Source organism: Macaca mulatta, chromosome 1 (genome assembly GCF_049350105.2).
Source record: "Macaca mulatta isolate MMU2019108-1 chromosome 1, T2T-MMU8v2.0, whole genome shotgun sequence".
Taxonomy (NCBI): Eukaryota; Metazoa; Chordata; class Mammalia; order Primates; family Cercopithecidae; genus Macaca; species Macaca mulatta.
Window position 1 is genome coordinate 115,945,749 of NC_133406.1, and position 15,587 is coordinate 115,961,335.

Consider the following 15,587-nt stretch of genomic DNA (forward strand, 5'->3'; position numbering starts at 1 on the left):
CCGGGCGGCACTATTGGCGGAGAGGTGACGAGAAGGCGGTGTCTAGCCGCCCTCCAAGGGCAGGATTAGTCGCCGCGACCCAAAGGCGGGCAGGAGGTGGGCCCGGCTGGGAGGCGGGCGGGGCCGCTGGGGCCGAGCCCAGAGCTCCGGGCGGTCGCATTGTTTTCCTCCGCGGATCCGCGGCTGGACTCGGACCCAGGGCTCTCCCGACAGCGCCCTGGACCCCAAATTCGAGTACCATCCAATTCGGACGCTCATCGCATCTCGCCTGAGCACAACCACGGATTGCGAACTCAGCGCAGCGCGTGGCCGCTTGCCGTCCGCGGCGATCTCCATCTCGCTGACCCGAATCCTGGAGCAAGTACCCGGGGCAGGGAAGGGGCTGCGGGGAGGCGGGGAGGGAGCAGGAAGGCGCGGCCGGCGGGGGCCAAGCTTCTGAAGCGCCAGGGGACCAGGGAGGGTGTCGGCGCCCGGTGTGCCTGGCTGACGGAGAGGGTCAACGAAATTGGGGTGCAGGGAAGAAGGAGGCACGGTAGCCGAGTCCCGTAACTGTACTGGTGGGAGCAGAGTCTGGGCACCTCATTCAACTGGGCTTTCTTCAAGTCGCATCCCGCTGGATTGGGAAGCGCGAAAAGGGATTATTTGAGGCGCGCACCGTAGAGAGGGTGGAAAATCTGGCCCCTTGCTTTCCCGGCAGGGAAACTAGGGATCTGAGACCCGCGGAGAACTAGACCCTCCTGACGTCCCTGAAGGGATGGGAAGAGGGACGCATCGTTCTGGACTTTGTGTCACGGGTGCTCCTCTGTCCTTGTGCAAGCCGGAATCTGAGCACCCTCTGAAGGGTTGGCTCGTGCAAAGAGGCGGCAAATGGGGTCCCCGAGCAACCTCGGTCCCAGCGCCTATCTCCTTCCTTCAGCCCGCTCGGCCCGGGGCTTTGTTAGACTGAGGTCTCCCAAGGAGGATATCCGAGCTGGCAACTGCCTCCTAAGCCCACGGACCCCACTCAGCGCCGGCCTCAGGCCCGCCCTCGTCGGTGGCCTCAGCCTCTGGCCCTGTTTCCCTGGCCTGGGAGACCCGCCTCCGCTCCCCAACCCCCGCTCCCATCCCCTCTCCGTCTGCGCCTGCAGGCCCCTCCAGCCCCTCCTCCCGCTAACGTGGCTCTGGGACCCGGTCCCGGCCCAGACTCTGCTACCGGCCCCTCCTTGGAGCCCCGGATCCAGTGAGGGGGAGACACGTCGAGCCCCTGGCCCTAGGCCCACCTCTTTCGAGGCTCTAGACACCTGGATTGTCCTGGTTGGGGGTTGGGTGGGAAGGAGGGTAGGTGCTGAGTGTGGGGCTAAGGGCTAAGAGTGGGGGAAATGGCTTGGAGAAAGGAAGGCTCCGGTTCCACAGGCTCCTTGGCGCGACCCTGCTCCCTCTGAGGAAGGTGGACTGGGGCGGGCGACCAGCCCAAAGGCTTCCTGCTATTGTCCCCAGCCCAGTCTCCCCTTCTCCATCCCTTCCACAGCTCTGCTAGACTCTGGCTATGACCCCAACCACTCCCCAGAGGTGGCTTCGGGGCCAGGAGAGAGAAGGGCTGTTTCCTCTTCCCAGCAAGGGGAGGATCTGGAAAGGGGAGAATCAGCCAGGTCTCTCCCATGTGCTTCAGATGGGGGGTGTGAAGCAGCTCGGATTCTTCCAGGGCAGAGTGATCTTTTCTCCAGGCCAGGAGTTGAGGAGCTGACCAGATGCTGCTCCCCAAAAACAGCTACAAGAAGCCCTCTTAAAGATGTATCATAGTTGAGTCTAGAGGGCCAATGCAAAGGCCAGCCAAGCGTTTTTAGAGGCTGGACTAATCCAGCCTAAAGTGGGGTGTGAGAGTGTGTGTGTGTGTGTGTGTGTGTGTGTGTGTTTGTGTGTGTGTGTGTAGAGTGGGTGGAAGGGAGGCACAGCCTGCTCTCTCAGGGAGGAAGGAAAGGGCCGAGGGTGCTTGCTATCAGATCATTTTGCCTGGAAATGAAGAGCATGTAAATGAGATGCAAATTAGCCTCTATTGTCCCTAGCTAAGGCGCTTTTGCTAAGAAGGCTGTTGGATTCTGAGGGTTTTAACATGGGAGTGGTCGCCATGCCCCACAAACTCTCCCAGTGACCCCCTTTGCCAAGGCTAGCCCTGTAGTTCTAGGAGTTTCTAGAAAGGGGCCATCCCCTTCCCCTACATCTCTGGGCATGAAGCTACCAGCACCTTTGTAACCAAACTATTAAGAAGTGTCATCAGGTTCCTCCCATTTTCAAGGCAGCATCTCCCCTACCCAAGCCTCAGCAGACTTTTCTTGAATTTTTATATTTACTTGTAAGGGATGTGGTAAGGGGAGTGTAACACAGTCTCTTCCCTCCTTTGTCCTGTCTTCCATCAGGTCAGAGGTTTCCTATCCCACTCAAGCCCCCAAAGGAGTCACCACCCCAGGTAAGGAAAGGGCAGCAGCTCCTGAGGGCACGGGGTGGAAGCAGGCATGAGCAGGGAGCAAGAAGAGGGGCCGGCTCTTCTCCCCACTTGCCAGAGACCAAAGTTGTTTCCAGGGTGAAGATACCAGTTGCTCAGGGCAACTTGGAGGCAGGGGGGTGGTGGGAAGAGCAGGTTGGGGAGGATGAGAGACAAGCTATGTCCCTTTCTCTTCCTTTCTTTTCCCCTGGGAACAACAGTATCCGGAAACATGTCAGGGGAGGGAGGAAGGCCCAGCCTTTCAACACCAGAGGGTCGTTAGCTAGCTGCTACTCTGCCCCTGGGGAAGGGGGGTCATCATTAGGTGTTCCTACTCTCTTCCCTCCTCCAGCTCTCTTGGGACCCCACCTGACGTCAGCCTCCCCACCAGTGATGCTGGATTGGGAGTGGGGGCACACTTGGGTCCTGGCTCCAAGAGTAGAATTACTGGGGAGATGGAAGGGTGCTTGGCATGGAAGCTTAGGGTCTGTTCTAGGGGACACGGTGGGATGGGCAACTAAGGATTGGTGAAGGATAGTTATCTGTTCACAAAAGAGAGGATTCTCACCCTTCTTGACCTGATTTTTGGAGCCAACCAAGCCCCTCACTTCAATTTTAGGGGAAAGCAGGAAGCTGGTATATACCTCCTACTGTGGGCCCCAGACAGGGTCATTTGGCTGAGGGAGGCTGATGGGTGGAAGACCTGTCTCACCATCTCTTCCACCATATCCATCTTTTCCTGGACTTTGGGCTACAATTACCTGCCTGTCACTGAATTATTTATATTTTAATTTCAGAGGCAGCGGATGAGGGAAGGAAGGGAAAGGGGCACGTTTAGCCATTTTGCTTCACTAGTCCCTTGTACCCCTGGTTTCTCACAGGGGGTGGGTCTGCTCTTCCCCACTCAAGTACATGCACTGGTTCTTAGGAGCCAGGGAAGGAGCAGGGGGCTAGAGAGCCTGGAGGGGGTGGCACAGTGGTCGGGCAGACAGCTGCAGCCAGAGCTAAATTTAGCCTCTGATCTGGCTTTGATGCACATTCATTTTTGGTGAAGACAGTCCCCCCCACCAACTCTCCTCCCTACTCAGTTTCTTCCCTAGCAGTGGAAAGGGCCCCCGGACCATGAGCTTAGACCAGGACAGTGACCTCTAGGCTGCTTCCCCCAACTCTGTCTTCCTCAACTCTCAAAAGGACAGTGGCAGCCACACAGCTGCCCCCGGCTAGGCGCAGTGCCTGCATTGCTCCCAGAGTGCTGTGGGGTGTCTGGGAGGGAGGGGGAGTCAGACACGGTGCCCTCTTCCTCCTCCCAGTGCCAAGGAGTCACTATTTATAATTTTAAGGCTTCAGTCTCTAATTATAGCTGAGAAGGGGTTAGCAAGAGGGGGGTCAGGAGGTGTCACCTACTGAATGTCCCAGACCCAGTCAGGAGAGAAGAGGAAAAGCTGAGTGAGAAGGCTGAGGGGGGGCCGGGTGTGTCCTGTCCTTACCTGGGGTCATGCATGCAGGCCTCACAGCAGCCAGTTCGGGCCAGTTGGAGAGGGAAGGACCTTGAGTGACAATGACAGCTGGCTGGGACTGGGGCAGTGCTGGAGACAGGGTTCTTTTCCCCCACCCCACAGGGTCTTCTGGGGATAGACCAGGAGAGGAGCCTGCTGGCTTGCGTCAGGGGAGAGGGAACTTGGCTCCTCCCCCACTTTTCCCTGTCTCCCCTTTCAGGGCCGGCATATGGGTGAGGGGGCACCCCCTGGGGCCTGAGCTGCCCCGCACAGGATGCCCCGTGCCCCCCACTTCATGCCCTTGCTGCTGCTGCTGCTGCTGCTCTCACTTTCCCATACTCAGGCCGCCTTTCCCCAGGACCCCCTCCCTCTGTTGATTTCTGACCTTCAAGGTGAGTGCCCAGTACCTACCTTGCCCCATCTCTGTGAACAATTAGAGACTGAGACCCCCTGTGTGGGAGGCAAGATGCAGGAAGGCTCCCAGCCTCAAGGAAGCTGACAGCCAGACCAGCAAAAGGAAGCAAACAGGTAGAGTGAGCTGACACCTCCTGCCAGCTGCTTCTCATTCCTGGGCCCGGTTTCTTCACTTACAGGCAGCATCGTGTGGACGTTAAGAACGTGGACTCTCAGCTAGACCAAACCTTAGCAGGTCTGAATCCCTGCTAAGCTGCTCACTAGCTGTATGACCTTGATTAAGTTACTTAACTTTTCTTTGTCTCAGTCTCCTCAGCTGTAAAATGAATAGTATTCTGAGCCAGTGGTGGGTACTCAGGAGGCTGAGGCAGGAAGATCACTTGAGCCCAGGATGTAGTGCTCTGTAATGGTGCCTGTGATTAGCCACTGCAGTCCAGCCTGGGCAACACAGCCAGAGTCCTCCCACCCCCCAACCCCCTACCCCATCTCTTTTAAAAAAAAAAAAAAAAAAGGCAGATTAAAAAAAAAAAGTCACCGGGCACGGTGGCTCACGCCTGTAATCCCAGCACTTTGGGAGGCCAAGGTGGGCGGATCACCTGAGGTCAGGAGTTGGAGACCTGCCTGGCTAACATGGTGGAACCCTGTTTCTACTAAAAATATAAAAAATTAGCTGGGCTTGGTGGCATGCGCCTGTAACCCCAGCTACTTGGGAGGCTAAGGTGGGAGAATTGCTTGAACCCAGGAGGCGGAGGTTGCAGTGAGCCGAGATTGCACCATTGCACTCCAGTTTGGGCAACGAGAGTGAAGCTCCATCTCAAAAAACAAAAAACAAAACAGTCTTCTACCTCATGGAATTATTTAGGGATTAAATGAGGTTATACATGTAAAGTGCTGAGAACACGGTATGGCACAAATAAATGCTTTATATGTGTTTGCTGTTATTCTTAGCTACATAGAGAAGGCCTAATACTAGTTCAGTGGTTCCCAACACCTCTTACCCACCTCTCTACCACTGGTACCACCAATAAGCCCACCATGATAGAAAGCATAAACCCACTTTTTCTGAGAAGAACCTTTATCTATTTGCAGTTCCTGTTATATTCGTAGGATTTAGAGTAATTTTAAAGATGGAGGAACTGCAGTTGGGTTACTGGGAGTAATTGTTGAGGGATATATAAGAATAGCAAACACTCCTATGTACTAGAAGCAGCTCCAAGCACATTATAAATTTTTTTTTTTTTTTGAGATGGAGTCTTGCACTGTTGCCCAGGCTGGAGTGCAGCGGCGCGATCTCGGCTCCCTGCAAGCTCCGCCTCCTGGGTTCATGCCATTCTCCTCCCTCAGCCTGCCAAGTAGCTAGGAGTATAGGCACCCGCCATCATGCCCGGCTAATTTTTTGAACTTTTGGTAGAGACGGGGTTTTACCGTGTTAGCCAGGATGGTCTCGATCTCCTGACCTTGTGATCCACCCGCCTTGGCCTCCCAAAGTGCTGGGATTACAGGTGTGAGCCACCGCGCCCGGCCAAGCACATTGTAAATGTTAAATCATTTATCCCTGAACTCTGGCTGTCCTTTGACCACTGATGACTGTGATTTCCACCATGATCAGGCCAGGTGGATGCTGGAGGTGAGGTGGTCAGAGGAGGCAGAAACCTTGGAGGGCTGAGGTGGCCTGTGAAGAGCCTTGAGGGGAGGGTGCAGAGGGCTGGGAGAAACGGAAACGGAGTGAATAAATGCTCCAGTGGGACAGTGCACAAGGTGGGAGTGAAAGGAAATTGCTAGCCGTAAGGCAGTTCCAAGAAGGGACTAGGCTCAACTCTGGAGGCAGACAGACCTGGATCTGAATCCTGATATTGCCACTTCCCAGCTAAATGAGCAAATTCCTAAATGACTTCTAGCCTCAGGCTCCTCATCTGTAAAATGGGGCCAAAGCTACCTCATAGACCATGTATTAAATGAGACAATGCATGTGAAGTGCTAACACTGTGTTTGGCAGAGGTTAAGTACTCAGTGTTATTGGTATTAAGAATAGCTTTTGGGGCCGGGCGCGGTGGCTCACGCCTGTAATCCCAGCACTTTGGGAGGCCGAGGTGGGCGGATCACAAGGTCAGGAGATCGAGACCACGGTGAAACCCCGTCTCTACTAAAAATACAAAAAATTAGCCGGGCGCGGTTGTGGGCGCCTGTAGTCCCAGCTACTTGGGAGGCTGAGGCAGGAGAATGGCGTGAACCCGGGAGGCGGAGCTTGCAGTGAGCCGAGATCGCGCCACTGCACTCCAGCCTGGGCGACAGAGCGAGACTCCGTCTCAAAAAAAAAAAAAAAAAAAAAAAAAGAATAGCTTTTGGGCACTCTAACCTCACACATCCACTGTGTCCGCTGCTGGGTTTCATCTGGTTGGAGAGGGTGTTGGGGAAGTTTGTGGTATCCTGGCTGGCCCTCAGCACCCTACCTCTCTGTGTCCTCTAGGTTCTTCCCCATTATCCTGGTTTCGGGGCCTGGAGGATGATGCTGTGGCTGCAGAACTTGGGCTGGACTTTCAGAGATTCCTGACCTTGAACCGGACCTTGCTAGTGGCTGCCCGGTAAACTGGCCGTGGCACAGTTGTGGGGCAGACATGCATGCTCCTGGGCAGACATGGGACCTGCATGGCCACTGCAGCATCTTGCAGGGGACACATGCAGGTGCACAAGCCACGGGGTGTGGACATGCTTGGACCCAGAGCACAAATGCCAAGGCATGGAGGAAGTGGGGAGGGGAGGGACAGAAGGTCTGCACTGTTTGTCCCTGAACAGCTGACTGTGGGTAAGGTGGGGGCTAAGGAGCTCAGCTGGGGTGCCTTGACTAGGCTCTGATCCCTCTTTACCTACCCCTTCAGGGATCACGTTTTCTCCTTCGATCTTCAAGCTCAAGAAGAAGGGGAGGGGCTGGTGCCCAACAAGGTGAGGGGCTGTGTGGGAAGAGGTGCAGACATGGAGATGAGGCTGGGAAAGGTCTAATGGGGGTCAGGTGGGTGGGAAGAAGAATCCAAAAGGAACCATAATGTGAGGAGGGAACCCAGTTGCCCCCTGATCTTCCCTCTTCAACTTCTCCCTTTAGTATCTAACATGGAGAAGCCAAGATGTGGAGAACTGTGCTGTACGAGGAAAGCTGACGGTAAGGAGTGAGACGAGAATGTGGAGGGAAGGAGAGGATTACTCTGCCCCCAGTCCCTGTCCAACTGGTCCTCTACTATGCCGAATTTCCTTCACACTTTTTCCATCCCAGGCCACAGGAGAAAATAGAAAGGAAAGAGAATTCCCGATTTTCAGTTTCTCTTTCATGCCTCACAGAAAAGTGAGGCTCCTCAGAGAGGCCAAAGGATTTGCCTAAGGCCAGAGGGCCAGCAAACAGCTTACTTGGGACTTTATCTCGCATTGCTCTGTTGCCCTCAAGAGGAGTAGCCCACCTTTCTTTCTTTTTTTTTTTTTTTGGAGACGGAGTCTCAGTCTGCCGCCCAGGCTGGAGTGCAATGGCACGATCTTGATCTTGGCTCACTGCAACCTCCGCCTCCATGGTTCAAGTGATTCTCCTCCCTCAGCCTCCCAAGTAGCTGGGATTACAGGCGTACATTGCCACGCCTGGCTAATTTTTTGTATTTTAGTAGAAACGAGGTTTCACCATGTTGCCCAGGCTGGTCTTGAACTCCTGAGCTCAGGCAATCTGCCCACCTTGGCCTCCCAAAGTGCTAGGATTACAGGCGTGAGCCACCACGCCCACCCTGTAAGCCCACCTTTCTATTACCTCCTGGTCTCAGTCCCAGGACCCTCTGTCACTGACCTAGAATTTTGGGTTCTCTAGGACGAGTGCTACAACTATATTCGTGTTCTTGTTCCCTGGGACTCCCAGACGCTCCTTGCCTGTGGAACGAACTCATTCAGTCCTGTGTGCCGCAGCTATGGGGTACAAAAGACAGGGTGGGGGTTAGGATGGGAGTTGGGGGGACCCCAAGATAGGCAATTGGTTTGATGGGAAAGGACCAGGAACTGGGGTAGGGGAATGGGAGTGCCCAGAATTCAAGGGTCCAGAGGGGCTGGGGAGGAGGCAATGGGACAGGAGGGAATAGGCTGTGGAGCCAGACTCCAAGACCCTGAAGGTTCTAGGCATCTGCTCCCTCTGTCCCCAGATAACTTCGCTGCAGCAGGAGGGTGAGGAACTGAGTGGACAGGCTCGATGCCCCTTTGATGCCACCCAGTCCAACGTGGCCGTCTTTGCAGGTGTGCAGCCGGGCATGAGAGAACAAAGCATGTGGCTGGAGGGAGCTCCTGCCTCAGCTCCTCTCCCAGTGGGTCTTTCCCCCATTCCCCTGAGTGGAGGGTTGAGGTAGGGGCCAGGGCCAGGCCTAGGTAGGGGTGCGGGAGGCCCAAGAAGAGGCAGGATACAGATCCCTAAGCCCTCCCCTGACCCCACTCCATCCATCCCTCCAGAGGGCAGCCTGTACTCAGCCACAGCTGCGGATTTCCAGGCCAGTGATGCTGTAGTTTACAGAAGCCTTGGGCCCCAGCCCCCACTCCGCTCCGCCAAGTACGACTCCAAGTGGCTCCGAGGTCAGGGCGGGCCTGGGGAAAGGAGACTGTTCCTGGGAGGGAGGACTGTGGTGGGGAGCAGGCAGATGGTGTGGTAATGTGTACGTATGCAATGGGGAGAGCGATGTGGGGCCAGGAGCTTCTGAGCAGGTACAGATACTCTTCTATACCCTTTCCTGTCATTCCCCATCTTAGAGCCACACTTTGTCCATGCCTTGGAGCATGGAGACCATGTCTACTTCTTCTTCCGCGAGGTCTCTGTGGAGGATGCTCGGCTGGGGAGGGTAAGGAGGTGGGCATCAGGGTGGGTAGCTGGAGGGTTCTGCTGGATCCTGAGGAGCCAGTCTGAGTGGGAAGAGAGCTCCTGACCATAATCTCCACAAGCAATTCCCTGGACTCTCACCCCTCAACTTGGAATAGCCCTGAGCCATCTGCCCCCACATCCTGCTTGTCCCTCACCCTTGACTCAAATTGTCCTACCATGCCACACCCATCATTCACTGTGCCCCTCACATTGCTCCCTTGGTGCTTTTTTTTTTTTTTTTTTTTTTTTTTTTGAGACGGAGTCTCGCTCTGTCGCCCAGGCTGGAGTGCAGTGGCTTGATCTCAGCTCACTGCAAGCTCCGCCTCCCGGATTCACGCCATTCTCCTGCCTCAGCCTCCCAAGTAGCTGGGACTACAGGCGCCCGCCACCACACCTGGCTAATTTTTTTGTATTTTTAGTAGAGATGGGGTTTCACTGTGTTAGCCAGGATGGTCTCCATCTCCTGACCTCGTGATCCACCCGCCTCAGTCTCCCAAAGTGTTGGGATTACAGGCGTGAGCCACCGCGCCCGGCCCCTTGGTGCTCTTAACTCACCACACTCCTTGCACACAGCTGGCCCTGTGGGTCTGTCTCACCATTGTCTACTCCACTCTTCTCCCCTAGGTGCAGTTCTCCCGCGTTGCCCGAGTATGTAAACGTGACATGGGCGGCTCGCCTCGGGCCTTGGACCGCCACTGGACATCCTTCCTGAAGCTGCGGCTCAACTGCTCTGTCCCTGGGGACTCTACTTTCTATTTTGATGTTTTACAGGCCTTGACTGGGCCTGTGAACCTGCATGGCCGCTCTGCTCTCTTTGGGGTCTTCACCACCCAGACCAATAGGTTGGTACTAGGCTGACTAGCGTGACCCAATCTGTCCCCTGCCTCATCAGCCTCCAAACTCCCCTTTCACAGCCTACTGATGGGGGCAGTTAAGGGAACCTCTGAGCAAAGCCAGTTTGCTGTGTCGCCCACCATTTTTTCTCCTAGTGTGGCACCCAGTGGCTGCCTCACTGCCTCAGTCTCTACCTCCTAACGTGGTGTGAAGGGTGCCACCACTTCTTCCTGGGGGAAGTTGTGCAGTTCCTTTCAACACCTATCCTGCATCTTTTCTGGCTCCTCCAGCATCCCTGGCTCTGCCGTCTGCGCCTTCTACCTGGATGAGATTGAGCGTGGATTTGAGGGCAAGTTCAAGGAGCAGAGGAGTCTGGATGGGGCCTGGACTCCTGTGTCTGAGGACAGGGTCCCCTCACCCAGGTACCCAGGATGGAAAATGGCTTTTGTGGGGGCATAAGCAAGCAGCGTCTGCCCCCAAGATGGGATTGTGAGGAGTGAGTGAGATGTCTTAAGGCCTCAGGGTGGGGAGCTATAGTGGGGTGGCAGCGGGGCCGAAGAGCTGCGGCAGGGAAGGGAGCAGTGCTGTGAGTGTCGTGTGGAGGGGGAGCAAGGCTTTCCAGTCAGGTTTGGGAGCAGTAGGGGGCACAGAGCTTAACTGAGCTCCAGCTCCCAGTCCCAAGGCAGCCCCTTCCCATTCACCCACCAGACCAGGATCCTGTGCAGGAATAGGGGGAGCTGCCTTGTTCTCCTCTTCTCGAGACCTCCCTGATGATGTCCTGACCTTCATCAAGGCTCACCCGCTGCTGGACCCCGCTGTACCGCCTGCCACCCATCAGCCTCTACTCACTCTCACTAGCAGGTATGGTGCTGAAAAACACTGACCACTGACCCCATTCTCAGCCACCCTCCTCTTTCTTTGACCCAATAAGGTGAACCGCATTGGTGGGAGGAAGAACTTGTGAAAGTAGAAGGGAGAGAGCTAAGAAGGGAACCCTGGGACCTGGGGGAAGGGCACAGGCACAGCTACCAGGACAGCTGGGCTCTCCCTGAAATGCTCAGGCTTCCACTAGACAGGTTCCCTGACCTGAGGCCCTTTCCTCCAGGGCCTTACTGACCCAAGTAGCTGTGGATGGCATGGCTGGTCCCCACAGTAACATCACAGTCATGTTCCTTGGCTCCAACGATGGGACAGTGCTGAAGGTGCTGCCCCCAGGTGGGCGATCCGGGGGACCTGAGCCCATCCTCCTGGAAGAGATTGATGCCTACAGCCCTGCCCGGTGAGGCCTTTGGAGGGGAGGCTCCCTGCAGAGCAGGGATGGGATGGGAGTAGCAGCAGCAGATGTGGGAATAGGTTGGAAACATCAAAAACATTGGCTTTTGCAGGGTGGGAGCTCTGGGTTAGAGAGGCTTGGCGAGAAGACTGGACAGTGTGGTAGGGCAGGGCAGCTCCATGGGTTATGCTCAGTTGCTTGTGCGCCTCCCCCCTTTCTGTTCTTCCACTCACGCAGGGAAAAGGTAGCCTCATCTGTCCATCTCTGGTTCCTTTTGGCCTCACCCTAGGTGCAGTGGGAAGCGGGCAGCCCAAACAGCACGACGGATCATAGGGCTGGAGCTGGACACTGAGGGTCACAGGCTCTTTGTGGCTTTTTCTGGCTGTATTGTCTACCTCCCTCTCAGCCGGTGTGCCCGGCATGGGGCCTGTCAGAGGTGAGAGGGGCCTGAGGCCAGGCCCTGTGTGGGCAAGCTCCCCGGGCCAGCAAGAGCACAGAAACGAAGGTCTTTGGGGTGGCAGAGAAACACAGGGGATGGCTGCGGGGTGTGTAGGTACCTCAAGCATTCTGAAGGTGGGCAGCAACCAGGGTGTGGAGAGACTGAGGTGGACAGGAGAGAATGAGGCTGAGAGACTCCTGTAAGCCAGGGTGGGAAGAGGCAGCAGAATGGAAAGTGACTGGAGCAGAAGGGGATCCAGCCTCACACACCTGTTTTCCCTAGGAGCTGCTTGGCTTCTCAGGACCCATACTGTGGATGGCATAGCTCCAGGGGCTGTGTGGATATCAGGGAACCTGGTGGGTAAGTGACAGGTCCTTGGGCTTCCTGAGCATAAAATTCCCCACCACTAAGAGCTGAGGGCCAGAGTGGGAGATAGGGACAAGGTGCAGAATTCTAGAGCCACTTCGTTTTCCTCCTAGGACTGATGTGGATCAGGCTGGGAACCAGGAATCCATGGAGCATGGTGACTGCCAAGGTAAACAGAAGAGGCGGCTGCGGTTGCCGCCAAAGCTGCACATGGCCATGATGGCCACAGACACCATCCCAGGCTTGGGCTTTTGTCCTTCTCTCCTTCTGTGGCACAGTCACCCCATCAATTCTTCATGAAGCTTCTCCTTCCCCCCATCTTCACCCTCTCCCTTCTTCATAGACGGAGCTACTGGGAGTCAGTCTGGCCCTGGGGATTCTGCTTATGGTGAGTCCTCTTGTCCCAACTTCACCTTCCCTTGCTCAGCCCACATACCTGAGTGTATGTCCTGTGGTAGCAGCAGAGCAGCATTCTGAATACCCTGGGAGTATCGGAAAAGGGTCGGCATCCTCCAGATACCCAGCATGTAGCTCAGTACTTGGCACACAGTAGGGTACTTTTTGAACAAATAAATCAATGTCCTGCATGATGAGCCCTCCCCCAGGCCCAGAAGAAACTAGAGGCTGGCGTTCCACAGGAGGGAGGAAGGACCCCTGGAAGGGTGTCAGGGGTAGAGATTAGGAGCCTCACTGGCTCTGACCTGGTCTCTGCCACCAGTGCTTCCGGGTCCTGGCCCTTCCCCTGGGACCCCCAGTCCCCCTAGTGATGCCCACCCCCGGCCCCAGTCTTCCACTCTTGGAGCTCACACTCGGGGTAAGAGGGCTACCTGGGAGGGACAGGAGTGAAGTGTGGGGCTGCTGATTCTCGGAGCGTTCTAAGCCCCTCACTGACTGGTGTTTGGTGCTCACTAACGCCTGTTTGGAGCCTCCCCTCCCCAGAATTGGGCATCCCAGCCCCAAGTCCTCCTGCAGGAGCAGTTGTTGGCAGTTGCTCTTGGCATGGCTACAGAGGCCAGAAGTGGGATGGGGAATCCCCAGGCCCAAGCTCTGGCCTGAGTGTGAGGGGTAGTGCGTGGGCTGTATGCTGAGGGGTCAGGGGAGGTGAATCCTGAGGATGGCGAAGGCTGTGGGAGTGAGGCTGAGTAGCAGCGGGAGGGACGATGATGTCAGGCCTGGGAACTGCCGGCGGCGCCTCTGGGCCTAGGTGCCCCGCACCGCCTCCCCTTGGCTGAGCCTCCCTCCTCCCTCTCGGTCGGCAGGCGTGCGGCGGGACCTGCCCCCAGCCTCGGCCTCCCGCTCGGTCCCCATCCCACTCCTCCTGGCCAGTGTGGCCGCAGCTTTTGCCCTGGGCGCCTCAGTCTCTGGCCTCCTGGTCTCCTGTGCTTGTCGCCGCGCCCACCGACGTCGGGGCAAGGACATCGAGACTCCGGGGCTCCCGCGCCCTCTCTCCCTCCGCAGTTTGGCCCGGCTCCACGGTGGGGGCCCAGAGCCCCCGCCGCCGTCCAAGGACGGGGACGCGGTGCAGACGCCGCAGCTCTACACCACCTTCCTGCCGCCTCCGGAGGGCGTGCCCCCGCCGGAGCTGACCTGCCTGCCCACCCCCGAGTCCACGCCGGAGCTGCCGGTCAAGCACCTCCGCGCCGCCGGGGACCCCTGGGAGTGGAACCAGAACAGGAACAACGCCAAGGAGGGCCCGGGCCGCTCACGGGGCGGGCACGCGGCGGGCGGGCCTGCGCCCCGAGTGCTGGTGAGGCCGCCGCCGCCCGGCTGTCCCGGGCAGGCCGTGGAAGTCACCACCCTGGAGGAACTGCTGCGCTACCTGCACGGCCCGCAGCCGCCCAGAAAGGGGGCCGAGCCCCCCGCCCCTTTAACCTCGCGGGTGCTCCCGCCGGAGCCCGCCCCCGCCCTCTTGGGCTGTCCCAGCCCCAGGTCCCACGAGTGTGCCCCGCCGCTGAGGCTGGACGTGCCCCCCGAGGGCAGGTGCGCCTCTGCCCCCGCCCGGCCCGCGCTCTCCGCCCCCGCTCCCCGGCTGGGCGTCGGCGGAGGCCGGAGGTTACCTTTCTCCGGCCACCGGGCTCCCCCTGCCCTGCTCACTCGAGTCCCCTCGGGAGGTCCCTCCAGGTACTCCGGGGGTCCCGGGAGGCACCTCCTGTACCCAGGCCGGCCGGAGGGCTACCGGGGCCGCGCCCTGAAGAGGGTGGACGTCGAGAAGCCCCAGTTGTCCCCGAAGCCTCCCCTCGTCAGGCCCTCCTCCCGCCAGGCCGTCCCGAACGGCGGCCGTTTCAACTTTTAAAGGGAGCAGCCCACAGCCTCCAGCGTGGGGGGCGCCCGAGTCCTCTCGGCCGCGAGCTGGACGCTCTTCAGGACGTCTCACCGCCCCCTCGCCCCGCACCTCCAGCCTTCCCGACTCGCAGAGTCTCCCGTGGCCCCTTTTCGCCTCGGGTTTATTTATTGACTGTCTTTCCCCCTGTCCTCGAGAGAGGAGTGGGAGGTGAGAAGCCCGTCCCCTCAGTGAGCCAGCATTTCGGGGGGAGCTGGCGGACTCCCACTCCCCGCTCCCTTCCAGCCAAGCTGCCTTAACTCGCCCCTCGGGGCTCCCGCAGAGACTGGGCCCCGGGCGGGCCGCGCGCGCTGTGTCCAGAGTCCTCGGGCCTCCCGGGTCTGGGACGTGCCTCTCCTACTGTGTAGGAGCCTCCGCTTCCCAATACAGCCGTGTCCGCAGCCGCTGCCTGACTTTACTCGGGCAGGGGAGGGCGGCAGTCGGTCGGCTCGCTCTGGGCGCCCTCGCCCTCTGCCTTTATCTGGGCCCTGGGCTCTCCCGGGAAAGGGGATGGCTGCGGTCTCGCCGCGGGGGGAGTCTGGAAAGGTTTCCTAAAGGAGACGAACGAACTAATGGTGTCGAGGTGAGCCAGGGCCCGGGAGACCCCGTAAAGTTTAGTTGGGGCTGGGGAAGGCCCTCGGAGCTCGTTTCTGGATCGAGGTAAGAGGGACTTTCTTAAAGGCCTAGTCTATGGGATGGGGCGGCGGAGGGAATTTTTTGAGAAATAAAATGAAGCTACAGCGTACGTTACTTTGAAGTTCCACATCAGAAAATCTTGTCCTGAGGAGAATTTGGCTGGAAGATTTGGGGTCGCATGAGGGGTAGGCTGCAAAAAAACAGCAAAGGATTCGGCCCTGTCGGAGGCAAGGGTCTGCCCCCAGCTCTTCCCTAAGGCGAGGACCCCGCGGAGAGCTGGACCGGCGACGAGAGCTCGCGCGGCGTCACACGCACGCTTAGCCACCCCCCAAGAAGCCGCTGCCGCGCTCGAGCTCCGCGCGCTCAGGACCAGGTAGCGTGTGGCTGTCGTGGTGCTCCTTTTGCTCCGGTTGGGACTGGCTGCGGATATCTGTCCATTATCCCCGACACCAATGAGAGGGACGAACAGGACCACCTGCCCCGC

At 57.8% G+C, this 15,587-nt stretch overlaps 1 protein-coding gene across 32 annotated transcripts; it reads left to right on the forward strand.

Moving 5' to 3' along the window:
* The first annotated feature begins 122 nt into the window (after nucleotides 1-122).
* On the forward strand, nucleotides 123-15,229 carry SEMA6C (semaphorin 6C). 32 transcript variants are annotated; one of them, XM_077989942.1, is made up of 20 exons: nucleotides 123-361; nucleotides 2,394-2,443; nucleotides 4,175-4,482; nucleotides 6,836-7,050; nucleotides 7,245-7,308; nucleotides 7,466-7,522; nucleotides 8,207-8,308; nucleotides 8,532-8,622; nucleotides 8,833-8,952; nucleotides 9,127-9,215; nucleotides 9,860-10,077; nucleotides 10,360-10,491; nucleotides 10,778-10,930; nucleotides 11,175-11,348; nucleotides 11,632-11,778; nucleotides 12,064-12,141; nucleotides 12,261-12,316; nucleotides 12,491-12,535; nucleotides 12,866-12,961; nucleotides 13,407-15,217. In XM_077989942.1, the coding sequence occupies exons 4-20, from the start codon at nucleotides 7,004-7,006 to the stop codon at nucleotides 14,438-14,440; spliced, it is 2,703 nt and encodes a 900-aa protein (XP_077846068.1). In that variant the 5' UTR covers nucleotides 123-361; nucleotides 2,394-2,443; nucleotides 4,175-4,482; nucleotides 6,836-7,003; the 3' UTR covers nucleotides 14,441-15,217.
* The last annotated feature ends 358 nt before the right edge of the window (nucleotides 15,230-15,587 follow it).

Bases quoted from the DNA above. Each gene is read 5' to 3' on its own strand.
- SEMA6C (XM_077989872.1), top strand. From the start codon at position 4,229: ATGCCCCGTGCCCCCCACTTCATGCCCTTGCTGCTGCTGCTGCTGCTG. The intron at 6,951-7,244 runs GTAAACTGGCCG...CTACCCCTTCAG, and splicing joins ACCTTGCTAGTGGCTGCCCG to GGATCACGTTTTCTCCTTCG. The intron at 11,779-12,063 runs GTGAGAGGGGCC...TGTTTTCCCTAG, and splicing joins CGGCATGGGGCCTGTCAGAG to GAGCTGCTTGGCTTCTCAGG.